A 20,922-nucleotide genomic window follows, 5' to 3' on the forward strand; every position below is an offset into this window, starting at 1 on the left:
TATCTCAAGAAGTTATATTATATAGAATAACAACAAGTGATTTTGTAACCACAAAAAATAGAAATTATCATAAACGAAGAAGTTCACTTAAGCAAGCATGAAGTACAAAAACCACAAAAACTAAAGAACAGACAAGCTGCAGATAAAGATGGGATATCAAATAAATTGTTGAAATGGAAATGTTTAAATGTTGGAGATGCAATGATGGATCAACTAACAACAATAATTAACAAGATTATAGGACACAAGAAAATACCATAAGAATGGAGAACAAGCAAGCTAATCGTATTGTTCAAAAAGAATATTATTATGGTTATATACAGTACGTAAATCTATAAGCTGAACATAGGTAATATACATTGGGGGAAGTGTGGCAACTGCGCTTTCTCAAGCCCACTGCTGTCGTCAAGGCTGCAGCCGTTTTAACTTTTAGTATAAATTAAGACTCTATTGGGAGGGAGTCAATTCTGCAGTCAAAGCAGTTAAAACCCTTTGAGGAATTTTATTGTGGGCTATTTTCGATTCGGGACTCGAAAAAGTATTATTCTAAAAATAGTTAAACACAAATAAATAATTCATTTAAAAAAATTGAAAAACACACAATACATTCTACTGTACAAAATAACAAGTAAACTAAATAAAAGGTTCAAATATACCAACTTCTTTTGCAAGACAATAACCTCATCATCATCATTGGTGCTACAGCCCTATAAAAGAGCCTCGACCTTCCCAAGTCCATTACGCCAGTCAGTTCTATCCATTGCCAACTGTTGCCAATTTGCTGCGCCTATTTTTCTACCATCCTCTTTCTACACCATCCCTCCATTTCAGTTTTGGCCCACCCCTACTTCTACTTCCCACAGGTTGTGACATAAGGATTCTTCTAGGAGGGTTGTTTTGCTGTGATCTTGCCAGTTGTCCTGCCCATCTTAGTCTTCCTATTTTTATAAGGGATACTACGTCTTTACTACCAAATATATGTTTATATCTGTGATATATCTCGTGGTTGTACCTCCAAACACCATTTTCACAGATGCCACCGAATATTCTTTTCAGGATTCTTTGTTCAAATATAAGCAGGAAGTTTTCATCTGCCTTGGAAATGGTCCATGTCTTCGACCCATATGTCAACACTGGTTGTATAAGTAATATATGGTAATATGTACGTATGTAATATGTAGTAATATGGTAATTTTTGTTTTTTGGCTTAAGTTTCTGCTTCTCATATGTCTACTCAGTCCAAAATAGCATTTGTTTGCTAGGATTATTCTTCGCTTGATTTCTTCCGTCGTGACGTTCTCCTTGGTGATCAAGGAGCCAGTATGTGAATTTGTCTACCACTGTAGAGTTATCAACCGTGAAATGGTGGCCAATGTTTCTGGCTCTATTGTTGGATGTTGATGCCACTATCTTAGTTTTCTCCTCATTTACTTACAGGCCCATATTTTTTGAGGTGTTTGACAAGGTGGTATACATTTCTTCTAGCTTGCGTGTTGTGCGGGCAACTAGGTCAACATTATCTGCATATGCCAAAATTTGGGATGATTTATTAAAAATGTTTCCTCTGTTGTCTATTTGGGTATCCCTGACCGCCTTTTCCAGAGCTATGTTGAAAAGGAGACACGCCAGCGCATCTCCCTGTCGCAGCCCAACATGCGTTTCAAACGCCTGCGATTGTTCGCCCTGTATTTCGACTTTGCAAACAACTTTACGCATTGTAGTCTTAACCAATCTTATAAGTTTATCGGGGATGTGGAATTCATCCATGGCTTCATATAATTGATTTCTTAGGACACTGTCATAGGTCGATTTAAAATCTACGAAAAGATGGTATGTGTCGATATTGAATTCATTGGTGTTTTCCAGTATTTGCCTTAGCACAAAGATCTGGTCTGTTGTTGATCGACCAGGCCTAAAACCACTTTGATATTCGCCAAGAAGCTCCTCTGAATGTGCAATCAGGCGACCATATAAAATACTCGAAAATATTTTGTATGCTGTATTAAGGAGGGTTATTCCTCTATAGTTTCTGCATTCCAATTGATCACCCTTTTTGTGTAGCGGGCAAACGATCCCAATACACCACTCTTCAGGGATTTGTTCCTCATTCCAAGCTCTCAGTATGATTTTATATATATGATTAGTCAGAGTAGCACCTCCACATTTAATAAGTTCTGCGGGTATACCATCACTTCCTGGAGATTTATTATTTTTTAGGTATTTTATTGCATCCCGTACTTCTTGAATTGATGGAGGCTCCAATGGTGTATTGTTGCTTGCTCCTCGGGGTGGTTGATTTGGATCTTCTACTTCGATAGTAAGTAGTCCTTTATAGTGTTCCATACACCTTTTCAATACTTCTTCTTTTGTATTGAGTATATGCCCCTCCTTATCCTTACATATCCGATCCTTGGTTTAAATTCTTTTCTTGCTTTATTTAGATTTTTATAGAATTTTCTTGTTTGATTTTCCTTTTTTAATGCCTCAAGTTCTTCCAATATTCTATTTTCATAAGTTCGCTTTTTTCTCCGATGGATGTACTTCTCTTCTCTCCTGAGATCTTTATATTTTTGTTCTTTTTCTCGGGTTCTTCTTTGCTGTATCAGTTTATATGCATTGTTCTTTCTTCTGGTAATGTCCTCGCACTCAGCATCGAACCACTCATTACAATAACCTAGTCTATTATAACATGCTTGTCTTACGTTTACAAGCTGTTGTGGCATAATCGTAGCACATGCATTTCTTATTTTATTTTCTAAATCACCTAGATTATGTGCTCTTTCGAGATCGTTGTTACCAGACATCTTTTAAACGTACATCTGGCAGATTCTGAAGTAGTTAGCTGAATTAAGAACTCCTTGAATGAAAAATGGACCAATTATATTATGATATTTTTTATAAAATTATCATTTTCGTGAAATGTATTCATTGCAGTTTCACAAAACTCCATTCTACGAAATTGATCTATCCAGGAAATAACTCCTGAATTTTCGAATATTTAAAACTCTTAAAGCCATAAATTTTTTTAAGTTTATAACTGTGGTATGCCAAACATCCAACTCCTCAGTGACACTTTTGTTCTAAAGTTATCCACCTTAATGGGAGCACAAATACTTTCATATCTCCTTTCGATTTCCTGTTGTCTTTCCGGGGACATCTCTTTCCTTTTGTGACATTTTGTACAATCTTGTAAGTAATAATGCGTTTCAAAACTATTTACAATATTTGCAATTGTTTGTCTACAAGGTATGGGTCGAAAATATTAGCAAATAGATCTACATTCTGACAAAAGAATTGCCTTGTTAATACCATTTAATTATTTGAACCTTTAATGGAGAAGTGCAATTAAACATTTTAAAACAATAATACTCTTCGCTTCACGGTTACAATTAAAAATATAAGCGTACAGCTACAATAAATGCGTACAACTGTTTAAATAGACTTGAGAAAGCGCAGTTGGCACACTTACCTCCATGTATATTACCTATGTCCAGCTGAAAAATTTACGTACTGTATGCCCTTATCTTTACTATTCTTGAGAGTAATCTTCATTTAAGCAACGTCACTAGAGAATAATAAGCCTTGTTGCTGAAATGTGCCTGAAATGATTATAACCACCTCTTTTTCGTAACTATTTTTGGCTGTTATGACTGCTCCTGGGTGTTCTCTTCCAAGGTGTGTCAATTTATAGTACATATATTTTGTCTATAATTCTATGTACTTGACTTGTAGCACAACAAACGTTAGGACCAACACGTTGGGCGACAACTATGTGCAGCCACACAAACGCTGGTGATGTTTGAGCACACAAAATGAATGAGGCCGCGTTGTTCAGAATCAGAAAAAAGAAGACAAGATAAGAAAAAAACAAAATTTTAACGAAATAATGAAAATGGTATATTAATATCTATACACATGCATACATATATGAAATCATAATATGTATATAATAATAATTACATATTTATTTATACTTACGACAAGTTCATCACTACCACAATTATGAGTATAAAAATTTTAAGACATTCTGCATAACAAATTCTGAAAATACTTTGAATTTACTCTCAATTAAATGAAAACCAACAACTATCTCAAATAAATTTTTTTTTTATTCGTCAATAATACTTGACCTATTTTTATAAATTGAAATATAATGTAATAAGTTAATTTAATTTAATTCTTCTTTAGGACTTCAATCTAAAAGAGTAATTTTTACATATTTTCTCATAAAGTATTATAATTTTTACACAAACTTAAAAAAACAAAAATTAAGAAATCAAAATCATTTACCATGGTGTTGAAATAATTATGTCAGGTTGAGACTACAAAAAAATAATATACATAATTGAATTTTGTTCACTTCATCTATGATGCTGATGCTGAGTATTTTAAACAAAATAAAAAATGAGATACTTATCTGGATGGTACATTATTGTCTCGGTCAGAAAAAACAGAAATTCCTTTGTGGTCTCTGGATCTAAAACTCTAACAACAGGTAACGTGAAGTATGTGCATCTCTATTAGTGAAAAGGAATATTAATGAAATAGACAAAGGTGTTGTGTATTTTTTTTTTCTGCAAGCAAACATAGATAAAAGGGCGTTAGGTTTTTTTACAGTAAAGTTCAAAAGTACAATGAAGTTCAACCAGAAGGAATATTAGTGAAATAGACAAAGGTGTTGTGTATTTTTTTCCTTCTGCGAGCAAACATAGATAAAAGGGTCTTAGTGTTTTTTTACAATAAAAATTGGTACAAAAAAAACGAAACCCTTATAAAAAAAATTAACAAGAACTAACCTGGTGGACTGAGATTAAGACACACTGTTATTATAAAAAGTCCAGTATCAAGGGACGATGTGAATTTCCCAAGTCGACTTTCTGTCGAAATAATTACGTCAGATTCGTGTCTTGTGACCTTTATCTCCCATCGAATCAGATGAATTAAACAAAACGTACTTTTTAAACCATTAGTGTCCGTAGCGACTAAATAAAATCTTAACTTGGACCAAACAAAACACACTTAACTTTGTTTATTCCATTGCCTGAGAACTAAAGTGCTCCCATAAGTAGACTTTGAGATGTTTACAAAAATTATTCCCTCGAATAAATAATTGGAAGTCGCAGAAAATCTCAACTTTATATAGGGTCGGACAAAGGTATTAAAATAAAATTAATTCAAGTTAAAGGATTTTCAAATACTCTAATTAAGACCTGCAGAATTTGTCGAATCGTTATAGACCTTATCTTGGTTGACTTTAATACAAATTTCCTTGGCCTCATTTTGAAATAGGGCGAAAACTTCCTTTGTATCTTTCGTGGATTCTACAGTTTTGCCAACTATATTTTCGAACAAATAATGTGTAAGCTACTACTAATAAAAGTATAAAATAATAAGCAAATTATGTAAGAACAAGAATATTTTTCATCTAGGCTTATTTTTCGCTGTATTATACATATTTTGGTCTCATCAGATAAGGCGGAGACACGTGTGGTGAATATAATATGATATGTATGTTTTAGAATCTAGAACAATGGACACTTCGAATGTCAATCCTCGATCTTCAGTTAATGTTCGAACAGTTCAGTCCCAACTCTCCGGAACTATCCCAATGGTTAGACACTGTAGCCAAAGCCGCCATCGACGTGTTTCAACTTAACGCTCCATACGAAACGCCTGCCGTTGAAGAAAAGAAAAACGAAAAGAAACAACAGGCTTCTATCTGGTTGGTAGCACCTTTAGTTTCTAAACTACCGTCTGCCATCCAAGGACGTGTACTGAAAGTAGCAGGGCAAGTATTGGAGAGCGGAGGGTGGTGTAAAGAACAAAAAAATAAACTTAAAACTTGTGGCGGGGAAAGCCAAAGCTTGTTGACGCATCAGCCATTTTTACAGTTAGTTTTGACCTGTCTTAAAGGACAAGAGGAAGGAATGAGGGAAGGTTTATTATCATCTTTACATCAACAATTATCACAGGTGAGATTATTTTTGAATTTATAAGGTTTTATAAGATTGTTTATCAATGTCATTATCAATTACTAAACATTTAAGGAAGTATAGCGGGAATTATGGAGGTACATATGTAATTTTTTTACTGTCTATAGCCCTGAAAATATTTGCGGGTCCTATCCTAGCAACATCGCCCAAAATTAATGCAGTCAAACCTGCAAAATGTAATAGTCATTCGAAGATACATATATATATATATATATATATATATATATATATATATATATATATATATATATATATATACCGGGTATATATATATATATATATATATATACCCGGTATATATATATATATATATATATACCCGGTATTTTTAGGCGCCTCGCCCTTCCGGTAGGGATCTATGGAGGAGTATCACTGAGCCGCAAGCCCTTATCTCTTGCCGTACTGCTCCACCATAGGCCGATCAGACACCAGCATATTCTAGTCTAAGCCGCAGATTCATTTAGAATTTTAAACTGCTGCGTTAGACTTATTATTTTCTGTACACCGAGCTGGGAATTCGAAGATACATAAAATGTATATATTCATGTTTGTCGGGTTGTCAGAAATTATTATTAAATAGGTTTAGTTTTAATAAATAAAATAATTCACGTATACAAAAAGTCAAAACGAAACATTTTTATTTATACGTTGTTTTCTTAAATCGTCCGTAATTATTGTCAACGTAAATCATCGTTCTCAGTTTCATTGCCAAATAGTGCTTCTCATTCATACATGTTCTTTTGTGTTGTAATATAAGTGTTTAAACACTTCTTCTTATATTAATAAACTCTCAAATCTCATTAATACTCCAGACTACAGACCAATTCCTAATAATACAACCACCTATAAAAGGCTTCCAGAACACCTCGAATATATGGCCTACCCAAAATTCACAAACCCGATATTCCTCTACGTCTCATTGTCAGTACATACATAAAATTCTTTTCGTTTCATCGAACTTCTTAAACAATACCCTATCTCACCGTCAGGCATTCTAGTAAGTTTCGATATCGTTTCACTCTTTACAAACATTCCTATATACGAAACTCTAAACATTCTGAAACCTAAATATAGTATCCAGCAAGACCACTTATCTGTCATTAAACATTGTATATCGCCGCAATGGACTCTCCACTATTTCCAGTAATTGCCAATATCTTTATGGAAGACTTCGAGATCCGAACACTATCCATATCAATGCTCAAACCCACATGTTGGCTACGATATGTTGACGATACATTCGTTATTTGGCCCCATGGCAGGGACGCTTCCATCTGAATGGTATACATCCTAGTATCCAGTTCACGGTGGAGATGGAAACTGATTCATACCTACCGTTTCTCGATGTTACCATAAAGAAAAACCAATCCCAAGGTTTTCATCACTCTGTTTATCGAAAACCCACCCATACCAATCGTTACTTGCATACCAACTCTTATCATCCCCCTTCACAAATTAAATCAGTCATGAATACGCTTGTCTCCAAATAAATACCGCCTTTGCGATGATGCAAGTAGACCCGCTGAGCTCTCTAGTTTAAAACAAGCCCTCATCCAAAACGGTTACAGCGAGAATCACATCAATAGGAGCATCCACAGATATCAATCTCCCACTCAATCTCAACCCAATTGACAAAGACCCCCATCATACGAAAGCTGTTCTTCCTTACATAAAAGGTGTAACTGACAAAATCGACAAAATGCTAAAATCAAGAGGAATAAAGATAATATTTAACCCCCAACAAAAACTTTCATCTCTTGTCCGATCAATCAAAGACAACATTCCAAATGCCCCGATCCTATATTGGCCAAACAAATCGTAGAATCCAAAATAGGATTTATGAACATTCCATTTCAGTTCGCAATTCCGACTCAATTTCAGCTCAAGGTCAACACCATCTTCATACAGGTCACAAAATTGATTGAAACTCCAGAACCATAGCCCCCATCCGCTTCTATAAACCAAGAATTATCCGAGAAGTCATAGAAAGGGAATAAAGGCCAAATTGTCTAAGAGATGACGGCATTTGGTTACCTTCGACTTTTTGACCTCTCATGAAGAAAATACCGTCCGCTCCACCCATCAATCAAAATCCTACTATCAGAAATGTTTGCACCAATTCCCGCGCTAATCATTGCAGTAATGTATTGATAAGTGATCAGTGTAGTAGTGTCTGGGGGACTTTTTACTAATGCAAGATGTACTAGATTTTATGAAACACATTTCCAAAAAACACGTTTTGCATGGTTTTTTTCTTTTGACAAAATACAGGAATCCTCGAAATTGAACTCATGTTTCCGAGTTATTGCATGTTCTGTGAGTGCACATGCATTTATTTTGTTGGTTTTTATGCCACTACGATGTGAGATCACCCTACTGTGGCAATTATGAGATGATTCTCCGATGTAAACGTTGTTGCAATTGGCACACGGTATAGAATAAATAACATTCAAAAGATATATACAAAGACAAAAGATCCTTTCACAATACAGGAGTCATCGAATGTTGTTTATTAGAAAAAAAATCATTTTTTATATTTCTGAAATATCAAATCGCATATTAATATTACCCAAATAGTTTCTTTAATGTTTATGATATAATCATAATCATTGAAAATATTAATTTCAAGAAACTTTAATTATTTGAATAATATATTACTGAATTGAAATCCCATTTACTCATTATTAAAGTATGTATTTATTGCGTAATTTTGCACCCTTAAAAACTACCCCTTGTCATAAAATAATGGAAAATGTTTTTTTATTAGCTTTAATAGCTTTAATCATTTAGAAACTTTTTTATTGGTTATGATAAACTTTATTAATATATTCCAAACTTTATTAATATTATTCTTTCCACGTTTCCTGAACAATTTTTTCAGTGCAGTCAACTGGACGAATGTCTTTGTTTCCAAGCCATATCTGGGTTTGTAAATAAACTTTTTTGATGTGTTCATCCAGTGCAGCAACCGTTGGGACCAGAGATGAAAACTTTACTGCACTGTTTTTAGTGGTAGCCTTAATAAAGGACTCGTTACGCATCTGTTCCAGATAAGCTGATAGGTCTTCGATGCGTTGTATGTAGTTTACTCATATTCACATCTTTTGCACTTCCTTACAATAATATTGTGCAGTACCTGCCAGCTTCTAAAATGGCATCGATATCAGCGGCTTTATTATAAAATATATCAATCTTCTCTCTCAAATCAGGTCTTTTGTCTAGAAGATCGATAATTTTTTTCTTCCCTTTATTATAAAAAGCAGAACTCGAGTCACATCCAGAGAAACAATGAGAGAATAGAATATATACTCCTATGCATGGATAATATAGTTCTAAGCTTTTTGAAGAATATATCACGGAGTTAACATTTAGCGGAGCATATAATTTCACGATCTTGTGAACTCAGAATCCGATGTTATCGAAGTTATCTGACAACGTAGCAAACGCAGTAGAATTTATATTCAATGCTAAATATATGTATGTTTACGCTTCGGCCGCTCGCATATAACTGAGTTTTGGCTCCTCCCTTTATCGATGAAGTGACCTTGAACGTTGCAGCTATATCTGTTGACTTATACTGAAATATTCAATAGACACACAGCATACTAGAAAGTCCCACTATGTTTTTGAGCAGATATACAGGATTCCTTTCACTAGCTTCTTCTATCTTCAAAATATACATACACACATGTATATTTCGTGAGCATATACCTATCGACACGTCTACTTCTTATTACCTATCTTTTTCCTATATATACATACAAAATCTCTACTCCAAAAATTTTTCTAAAAAATGTTATTGATTTTTTTACAATAACTCCGTTAATTTTATGATATCAGGTTCATTCAAAAACCATTTAAAAGGTAATTGCAAAGGCTATAAAGTCGTATTAAATTTAATCTTTTAAATTCCTTATTTTTTTAAAGATAGAAGGTTAAAGGGCCCCGGTTACATGGTTCTCGCAGTAAAATTTAATTTTTAAACGTTTTTATTTCAGTTATTTTTTATCCTACAAAAAAATAAAAAAAAGGAAAATCTTTGTTAAAAAAAAACCTAAAATTTTGTTATGTATCATTTTTTAAGTATATTGAGTATATATGGAGTTATTCTAAAAAAAAATGAAATTTATGAAAATTTAAAAAATTCTGATTTTTTTAAATCAAATTTTTTTTTTTAAATATGCATTCTAAACCGGTCAAAATTTTTGAGGTCATTACTTATGCTAAAATAAAGAAAGTCTTGTATATGGATTACATTTGAAAGGGTCCTCTTATTTTCATCATAACTTACTTAATTTTGATGCTATCAACTTCTTCTAGAGCTCATTTTATAGGTATTTTTGAGTTCTTTGAAAATTGTTCAATAAGTATATTTTATAAAATGGATTGTTTTCCCGTTATTTAAGTTTGAATATTCAGATTTGAGTACTCGTCGAAAAAAAAATACATTTACTTACCTATAACTCACTTTGATTTAATATTAAAAGGTTTTTCAAGCAAGGAATTTATTTAATTTTTTATTAGCTTCAATTTTGGCAATAACAACTTTTTATTTCAATATTCCAAAAGAAGTGTCTGATTTTCTCTCTCTTGGTTCAAAATTTAGTGTTGAGTGTACACCCCCAGATTTTAAGTTAGATATATTTTTAGCTGATGTAGAAAATATCATTGATAAGGAAACAGTTGAATCTAAAGATATTCTTAGGGTACAAGTAACAAATGTAGTAACTAATTACTTACATAATTCAAAATCTAAACGCCTAACAACAATGAACAAAATGTTTAAGTATGTAAAACAATATTTAAAGTTACATTCAGACATATACATTTTACAATCTGACAAAGGTAGATGTACGGTAGCTATGAACAAACAGGAGTATATCGACAAAACCTTAACGTTGTTAAACGACAAATCGACATATAAGGGTTTAGACAAAGATCCTACGTCAGTGATACAAAAAAACTATAATGACCTAATAAAAACCTTAAAAAACCAACATCAACTTACTGAACAAGTTGCAAAAAAGTTGATAATTTATGACTCATGTTTCCCTAAACTTTATTGTTTGCCTAAAATCCATAAATTGGACATTCCTCTCAGGCCTATTGTAAGTTCTGTAAAATCCACTATCTACAACATTTCTAAATTCCTTGCTGATACATTAACTGATGCCATTGAATATCACAATATGTAATTAAAATTCTAAGGACACATTTACCTTTGTCAATGCTGTTAGGGGAATGCAGTTACCAAATGATTATGTTTTAATTTCTTTAGATGTGGTGTCGTTATTTACAAACATTCCACTAAATATGGTCACGGACATTATAGAATCAAATTGGAACCCTATAAAAGACTACACGACATTATCAAAAGACCATTTTCTACAAATTCTTAGGTTCATTTTTAACAACACTTTTACAACAAATTTTATTCTCAAATTTTTGGAACACCGATGGGTTCCCCGATTAGTCCAATCCTTGCAACTATTGTAACTGATCATCTCTTAGATAATGTGATTACCCAATTACCTTTTGAATTACCGTTTATATATAAATATGTCGATGACATCATATGTGCAGTTTCATCTTATCACATCAATACCACACTAAACATTTTTAATTCATTTAATAAACATATTTAGTTTACAATTGAAACTGAGACAGATTTTAGTATACCATTTTTAGACACAAGAGTAATAAGAACAAATGACAATATTTTGACATTGGATTGGTACCAAAAGCCGACAGCATCAGGCAGGTATATATATTACTATTCAAATTATATCACCCGTCAAAAATATGATACCGTACTAGGTATGAAAAACAGGATAATGTTCATTGTTGATGACAACTTTTTACAAAAGATCTGGACATAATATACAAAATTTTTCGTAATAACGGATATCCTAAACAAATTTAAAAAAAACTGATTTACAGTACTAATTTCTATGACGGTCCCGTCCATGATTCTAACAACAAATAAATCAAATATAAAAAACTCCCCTTTATTAATGGTCTAACTCATTCTGTCATATCCATATTCAAAAATCTTCCTAATATTAGTATAGCTAAATATAATACCATGAACACCAAACAACTATTTTAAAAAATCAAAGACCCAGTACCAACCTTATATAAAAGTAATGTTTATGAAATACCGTGTCTCTAGGATGTCAAAATAGCTACATTGGCCAAACATCACAATAGCTAAAACCAGTGGCGCACCCCGGGGGGGGGTCAAACCCCCCCCCCCCCCAGAGCTCAATTCTGGGTGCGCTGCTGGCTAAAACAACGCATCACACAACATAAAAGTGATTGCCGTTTGGGCAAAAATACTTGCGCAGTAGTTGAGCACTATGAAAACACTGGTCATGTGCTAGACTTTAACAAAGTTCACATTTTGGCACAAACTGATAACTACAAAAGTAGATTATTTCTTGATGTATTACATTAACAAAACTAAAAACACTTTAAATTATAAAACGGACACTGGACAGTTAAGTAACATATATTGTAATATATTGAACAAAATTTATAAATATTCAAAATAGCCAACATTCACCGTAATAGCAACTAACCTTAATAATTCATCACAGAAATATCATTCTTCTAACGTTTCTTTAGTTGTTATTTTTATTTTTTTAATTTTTTATCGTATTGCTGTAACGAACATGCTTAAGACAATATCTTGACATTCAATATTTCAAATACTTCAATGTCAGTTTTTATTTGCGAAATCTTTTAATTTCTGTGAATGTTTTTAAATGTATTTGTACGCCATCTTTTGTAATGTTCAAATTGTTTCAGTTTGCTCCTGAGGAAACTATCAAATAAATAGCGAAATATTGAATATCTTAGAAAAAAGAAAGATTTTCATTAGAGACCACTTTACCCGATAATTCCAACGTATTTATAAATTATTTTTTGGTCGAAATAATCACTTCTAATATATATATATATATATATATATATATATATATATATATATATATATATATATATATATATATATATATATATATATATATATATATATATATATATATATATATATATATATATATATATATATATATATATATATATATATATATATATATATATATATATATATATATATATATATATATATAATTCATACACAGACGGTCGCCCAATGTCTCTGCTTATTTCCCATAAAGCAAACCTTAGCAAAGCTTTTGCTGAAATGTAAACTTTGCATGTATACATATATACATCAAATGTGGAGACAAGGAGTCAATATAATGGGACTTCCATTATAATTTTTGGCGAGGTTCTTAAAAGTAACGTAAGTAAGTAAAAAATAATATTTAATGTTTTAGCTCGTACAGCAAGCAAAAGAAGGAAACTTACAAGACGTCACCGGTACGGAAAGAACCTTAGATGGGCTTCAGTTACGTTTTGCTCTGGTAGGGGGAGTTTTCGAGGCGTTCCAACGAAACCCATCTGCAACTACCGACTGGGCTTTGTTGTTAGTTCAACTCGTTACTCACGGTCTTATTGATCTCCACACTCACAGTGATTTGTTTACTATTGTCATAGATATGTTGGCAACTTTGGTTCATTCTGCAAAAGCAACTGATACACAGGTAATTTTGTTTATTAGCTATTAATAATGTTGTTATAGAAATTGCACATCTTTTGGTATACTCTTTTTGAAAAAATCGTAACTTTAAGGCGCCAAGATGAATTTAAAAACTAGTTATAAATAATAAAGCTGTCATTGTGACATTGTCAAAACTCAAAATTCAATATCACCGTCCTTTATAATACTGCTGTCCTTGTTTGAGGATTGAAAATCGACTTAATTTTATGGTTTTAGTTTTCGTGAGTAGAAAAGAGCAGACGAACTAGAGTAACTTAAGCTTTACGAAAATATTTTTGAACCTGGTAATTATAGGTGGTATTAAACAATAAGGTGATTAGGGAAAAATAGTACTTGGTCTAGAATTAGATCTACTCTTAACAGATACTACCATCTCTTTCTACACTTATCGGATACTACCATCTCTTTTGAGACACCCGTGGCATTTTTTGATTACAGTAACTTCTCAGATGATCTGTAGTTTTATAAAAAAAAATGAGAGGTTTAATGTTTTTTTTATATATTAGAGGTTTTTTTTTATATTAAACATGCATTTCCTGCCAATAGTATTATAATGTTAATCTGATTTATATTAATTAGGACGATACCAGAAAAATGTATCCCAATCTTCTTAAGAAACTGAAAAAGGAAGTTGGAGAAAAACAGAACGCTTCACTTCAACACATTCGACAATTACTGCCCTTGTTAAGAGTACAAACTGAAGTGATTGCTGTTGAACCTGCAGGATCTGGTAAAGGAAATAAGATGAATTTTGACAGTGTCGACAAGAAACATGATTTACAGGTAAGCAAAACATTAATAAAATGTACGTGAGAAGTTCACCTAGTTTTTTGGTAAACAATTAAGTTTAAAAGGTACGATAAAATCAGTGAATTTTCAAATTGAATTATCGATATATTAATGGTTTTATCTTACCAACTGACATTAACTTTGCGTATTTGAAAAATACTACTAAATGATACGTCAAGAAAAAGGAAAACTTGTTCTAAAAATGTTATATTCTAAATTAAGTAGATATCAATTTAGTCCTAACTTCACTTAAGTACAAATAATTCGTGTCCGATAGCCATTCTAGTCGGAAAAGTGAACGTTACGATGGAGGATATTAAAATTCCGGCCTAGAACTACGTACTAAGGCGGTCCGATAAGTACTTTCGTTTTAGCTCGATACTCTTGACCCATCGATACTCCAACTTCTTTATCCCGTCTGAAAAATACATTTTCTAGAGGTCTGCAAAGTAGGCTTCCATGGCGGCGATGACCTCCTCATTCGACTTGTGAGTGAGTGCCTGTGAGTCTCTTTTTCAAGTTTGAAAACAAAAGGAAGTCGTACGGTGCCAAATCTGGAGAAAACAGTGGATGGGGGAATTTGTTCGTAGCCCAATTCGACCAATATCGCCATGGCGACGGCTGAGGTATGAGCCAGGTGCGTTGCCATTGTGGAAGAGCACTGTTTTCTTCGCCAAATGGTGTCGTATTTTCTGCATTTCTGCGTCTAATCGGCCCAATAATTCGGCGTAGTAAAGTCCTGTGACCGTTTTGCTCTTCTCCAGGTAGTCAATGCAGATTACCCCTTGCGAATCTAAGAAAATTGTGGCAATCACCTTTCCTACCTATAGGATAGTCTTCGCCTTTTTCGGTGCACGTTTGCCGGATAGCGTCCACTCTTTCGACTGTTCTTTGGTCTCTGGTGTGTACCAGTGGATCCATGTTTCGCCGACAGATATGGAACGACGTAGAAACTCCTTTAAATTACGCTAGCGTCAAACACTGCTCTGAATTAATTTGACGCAAACGCTGCACCTATCGCGCCCACAGCTTTCTCATGCCAAAAATTTCAAGATAAGATTTTTTAAAAATTGATTTTTTTCATTTTCCCTCCTACGAGGGAAGTTTTATGGAGCAGCCGGGGGGATAAAAGTGCTAGACTTTTTTGCTCTTTTTTTGGGATTCCAAAACTGACATTTTCAGCAAAATTTAGCTTGCTCGTATGATGTTTAAGAGGTAAAATCTCTGAAGACTGGACTACAAGTAAAAGTACATACATTAAACTACTTGAAAACATTTTTTTTTCTTTTTTTTTTTTAAATGGCGATTCTGAAAATGACTGCTCAAACTCATCCAATTTGTTGGTGATTGTCATCATTTCTTGGAAACGAATCATCCGAAAGCAAAAAACAAAATAGTTTCATTCATTGAATTTGCGATGGTCAGTTGTACAATGAAACATCTTGATAAGTGAAATAGCTTCGTAATACAAGTCACACTTGTTGAACTTGTTAAAAAAAAACGTGGTTTCGGGAAAAGCACATTAAAATAAACAGCTGTCGTCACCCGTCCCGCTTGAGTGGCCGGATTAATCGCTTACCGCGCTCCATACTTATATACCTTTTTTACGCTCGGACCTTAGGGACTAATTCTATAATATTTCTAAGAGTGGTTTCTAGCAATTTTTGGAAAAAAAATTTGATTTTTTGAAAATTTTTTAGCGAATCCTGGCCTTAAACATGTTAATTTGTTTTCGTTTTAGGTGACAGATAAACAGCGGGTAAGCAACTGGGACATACTCGAAGGAATGAAAAATCCAGCTCCTCTGTCTTGGGCTTGGTTTGGAGCAGTAAGACTAGAGAGGAAATCTTTGGCATGTGAAGATACTTTTAGATTGTTAAAGTTCCATACCCATAACCTTCAAAAACCGATAGCTCATTATTTGGATCCACCACCATTGCCTCCAGAAGATTTAGAACCGATTCCGGACAAACCTGTGAGTACAAAATGTATAGTACATTGGTAAAACCTCATAGTAGTATACTATATCATTTTTAAAGACTAATATTAAGCGTAAGTCATATGTAAGTAAAGTGGTTCCAGGAAGTTATCTCAAAAATATATTGTATAGAATAGATAAACACCAATATAATGTCTACTAAATTGTGTTTGTTTTGCATTCTTACTAATACCTAAAATATTTTCTTATTAATTTTTATTTTCAAGGCCGATACCCCATCATCGGTAGACCAGAGTCCAGCAGGAGCCGTAGGTAAGGGACGTGGCAAGGGCCAGAGAAAACCACGCAAACCCAAAACCGTTCCTGGTGCTATTCACGTTAATCCTATGTCGATAAGTCAATCCCAAATTGCTCAAGGACAACCTGGTTTACCCATGCAAGTTCAAGGTAACAATCCGCAGATGGGACATAATATGGGCGGATATGGACAAGCGCCAGGTATGCAACCACAAGGACAACAGTACGTTGGTAACACTGGTCAGCAGAATTGGTTCGGACAGAATCCGCAGCAAGGATATGGATATCCCCCAATGCAAGGTAAGTTTTAAGTTCAGATTTAAGTATATACTGAGTCCAATTTTTTTACTTTAAATATTTATTTAACCTGATTAGTGACGATAAAACGTTTGACGTTCACTCCCGTCAATGCTCTGTCTCAAAAGTGTCGCTGCACTAAATCAAATGGATTGATTTTCGTTAGTGTTCTCACTCGATGTTGGCTGTCAAGAAGCTGAAGTACTGATATATTTTCTAATATATTTTTTAATTTTATTTATGTTTAGTCAACAGATTCGAACGTCCACCGCAGCAAATTAATCAATCTAAACAAGCACTTTCCAATATGCTTCGATCTAGACACCCACTTAATCAGTACATGCCTGGAATGCAAAATACTCAAGCTGGACCCCAACAACCTGGAAATTATAGTCAAATGCAGAGAGGTTTTCCAAGACAACCAATGCGTCAACCGCATCCGAATTCCATGCAACCAAATCAGGTAAATTAAAATAAACTTATTTATTTGTCTTATGCTTATACTTACTACTTAATACCGGCTGCTAAATGACTCTGACGATCTTAAACTTTCTTCTTGCTAGGGCTTGTTGACTTATTTATTTCGTAAAATTTTATTAAATATATAAAAAAAATATTTCATTTGGTATTCCTTGTATTCTCTTGCTGGCACATTCCAAATTCATTTTGAAAGCACGTAAAGCAGCTAATAGAGTTCAAGGCAATCATGATCAGTATAAGAACATACCACATAAAGGTAACTGTTATCGCCTAAAAATGTCAAGATTTTACAGGCAATTGTTTTTGAATGGTTTAAGTGGGTTTGAGGATAACTAAGAAGACTGAACATGGTGACTGAACAAGTCACCCTCTCTTGATAAAAAGTAGATGTAAGGTGAACCGGGGTAAGTGTGACATAATTTTTCTACACATTGTAAAAGTGAAGCTGTAGACTAAAATTTTAAGCGAATCTATTTCATTTTTTACAAACAGAATCTGTGGTCAAATCACAATACATATGTAAATTACGAAAACAATATTTACAATAATACACTTTTTAACAAAAAACTAAAGAGAAAATAGTCTTAGCCTCGTTCGAACCGATACTGACTGAAGTATGTTAGAAATTATAACCTAACCTATTTGTCAACACCTGGTTTAACGGACCAACTTTTGATTTTGTTTACCACAGACCGTTGTGTGCCAGATAAAACTAGAGTGTGTGCCAGTCTGGTACACATGGAGCTTAACGTGTTAATAAAGACGTGCATCTTCGTCTTGTAGTTCATTTTCTATCATCTGCACACTTCACGACTTCGCTACTTTGGATTAGTGTATCTTCTTTTCTAGTCGTAGAATAGTATACAGCATAATTAATATAGAAAATATATTATCAGATATACGATTACCAGATTGAATGTTCCATGATATCATCTACAGCATAATTAACATATATTGTTAGAAAATATATTATCAGATATACGATTACAAGATTGAGTGGTACAATGTGTGCTATATTATCTTACTGTTTTACTTAGAATGATTTTTTTGTAGGGTATGTTTCCACAACAGTATAGTAATATGCAGAGCGGCATGGGGCAGCAGTATGGAAATTACGGTGGCAATCCCCAGTCTATGATGCAAAGTAATATGCAGAGTAATCAACAAATGATGCAAGGAGCACAGGGTAATATGTTTGCCGGTCAGCAACAAGGTAAGTACTTGTTAATTGTATCTTCTTCCTTACGTACCGCCGCCGCGGCGGAGGTTGGCAATCATCATGGCTATTATGATCTTAGATGCTGCTGTCTTGAAAAGTTACGATAGATGAGCTACTATACCATTCCCGCAAGTTCGCAGTCATTCTTCTTGGCTTCTCGGTTCCTACACTTCTCCTTCCCTGGATTTGTCTTGCATAAATGAAGCACTTAGTATATTTCACCATGCATAACATGTCCCAGATACTGCAGCTTTCTGGTTTTGATCGTTTCTATTATTTCCGAACTTTTGTGCATTCTTCTCATGATTTCACTGTTTATTACATGATCAGTCCATGACATTTTCATGATTCTCCTGTATACCCATAATTCAAATGCTTCCAGTTTCTTAATTGTCAGCACATTTAAGATCCACGCTTCCATTCCATATAGTAGTGTCGAGAAAACATAACACCTTGCCAACCTAACTCTTAAATCTAGCTTCAGATCGCTTGTTTAAAGCACCTTCCTCAATTTGTTAAAATTTGTATGTTCCTCTGATTGATTATGGTACTAAGATAGTTGTAATTCTCTACTTGTTTAAAAGTTTTCCTCTACTTGTTTAAAAGATGAGAAGTTAACTGTAACTTCTCATCATTATTTTGTGATGACTTTGAAATCTTCATAAATTTTGTTTTCTTGATATTTATTCTTTGCATGATCAACTATCTTGTTTATTAGTCTCTGTAAATCTTCGAAAGTTTCTGCCAAAATAACAGTATCATCCTAATACCTAATGGTGTTTAATTCACTTTTATTCCAGCAGTTTCTCAATCAAGAGTCCTTCTGAAAATTTGTGTAGAATATGTATTGAAGTGAAGTGGTGATAACACGCAGTCCTGTCTCACTCCTCTTTTAATTGCATACAAAAGTAGGAAATTAACTTTCAGAATTACTTTTGTCTTGATGTTTCTTTCTTGAGATTAAAATTTTGAGATGTTAATAATTAACTTTTATTTAACTAAATGTCTATATATTTTGTAGGTTTTGGTCAAGCTAGACCAGCTCAGCCAGATTACCGACAAATGAACCAAAATCCACGCGCACCATACATGCAGCAAGCTCCTAACGTCACTATGAACACCAACATGAGCTCAATGGCGGGTATGACTGGTCAGGGAGTAGCAGCTCCGCCCTATTCGCGTACAGCTGCACAAGGTATGCAATCCAACGTACAAAATCAAACGCAATTCCAACAGCAACAACAAAGAATGAGATTAATGGCAATGCAACAGCAACAGCAGCAACAACAACAACAAGGGGGACCGCAAGGTAATCAACCATCACCAGCTCTAGTGGCTCATTTGCAAAGGCAGCAGCAGATGAATCAGAATCCATATCATCAGCCACCACCTTACAATATGCAATAAATCCACAGAGTTTTGGAAAATGAAATGTAATGAAATAAAAACAAACCGTTTAATCGCAAACTCAAACATTTTTAACTTCACATGTCTTTATTCTCTTTATATTTAAAAACTGAAAAAATTACGAACTCATGAATTTATTTGTTGAATGAAAAGTATCAAGACAGCATTTTTACTCTATGCGTGAACATTTAAAAACTTTTAAAATGTCTTTTTTGTTTTTTTTTACAAGAAGAAATTGTGATCTTTTTGTGTCCTAATTCTTAGAGTATTGTTTTTATCGATTTAATGTTTTAATAGATTTAATTTTATTTATATAATAAACTTTTAGAAGTAAAATTCTTTTAAATTTTTTAAATATTAATTACTTCTTAACCCTTTCAGCCCTGATTTTTTTTAAAGGTAAAATTTTTCTGTTTATATTTTCTTTAATTGAACACCTAAATAATACTGAAAATATTTTTTATAAAGTTTTAGACCCTCCACTTTTCATTTTATAAATTCTATAAATAATACTCCAAGAAGGTGTATATCCTTTAGCAAATGCGTGGCGATATTTACTTATACGATCGTAATCTCCTCTTTGAAATTTTGGTTTACGTTTATCAACGGTTTTTAACCAGTTGTAAGCAATTATCTGCTTTGCATTTTGATTAGTAACTTTACTTGGAATGACTCCCGTAGTTGAGTGTCTGGCCTTATTGTACTGTTCAACGATGGAGGGTAGTATGTTAACCCATTTATAAGAACCTTGCAGACTAAATTGTTTCCACAACTTTGACTTAGGAGTTCGTATCACGCGTTCAGCAATACTTGCCTTTAAATTAGAATATGTGCTGTAATGATTTATACCATAAGATGACATTAGGTTTTT

At 33.4% G+C, this 20,922-nt stretch overlaps 1 protein-coding gene across 2 annotated transcripts in view; it reads left to right on the forward strand.

Moving 5' to 3' along the window:
• kto (mediator complex subunit kohtalo) overlaps window positions 1–20,381 on the forward strand; it is a 98,518-nt gene extending 78,137 nt beyond the window's left edge. For both annotated transcript variants that reach the window (XM_072540735.1, XM_072540737.1), the window contains 8 exons: window positions 5,520–5,972; window positions 13,340–13,606; window positions 14,203–14,406; window positions 16,154–16,387; window positions 16,618–16,948; window positions 17,194–17,408; window positions 18,479–18,638; window positions 19,666–20,381. In XM_072540735.1, coding sequence (XP_072396836.1) covers window positions 5,520–5,972; window positions 13,340–13,606; window positions 14,203–14,406; window positions 16,154–16,387; window positions 16,618–16,948; window positions 17,194–17,408; window positions 18,479–18,638; window positions 19,666–20,051 — 2,250 coding nt within the window. In that variant the 3' untranslated portion in view covers window positions 20,052–20,381. The remainder of the gene's footprint in view (window positions 1–5,519; window positions 5,973–13,339; window positions 13,607–14,202; window positions 14,407–16,153; window positions 16,388–16,617; window positions 16,949–17,193; window positions 17,409–18,478; window positions 18,639–19,665) is intronic.
• Window positions 20,382–20,922: the final 541 nt, after the last annotated feature.

The sequence above is a fragment of the Diabrotica undecimpunctata genome, chromosome 8 (assembly GCF_040954645.1).
Source record: "Diabrotica undecimpunctata isolate CICGRU chromosome 8, icDiaUnde3, whole genome shotgun sequence".
NCBI lineage: Eukaryota > Metazoa > Arthropoda > Insecta > Coleoptera > Chrysomelidae > Diabrotica > Diabrotica undecimpunctata.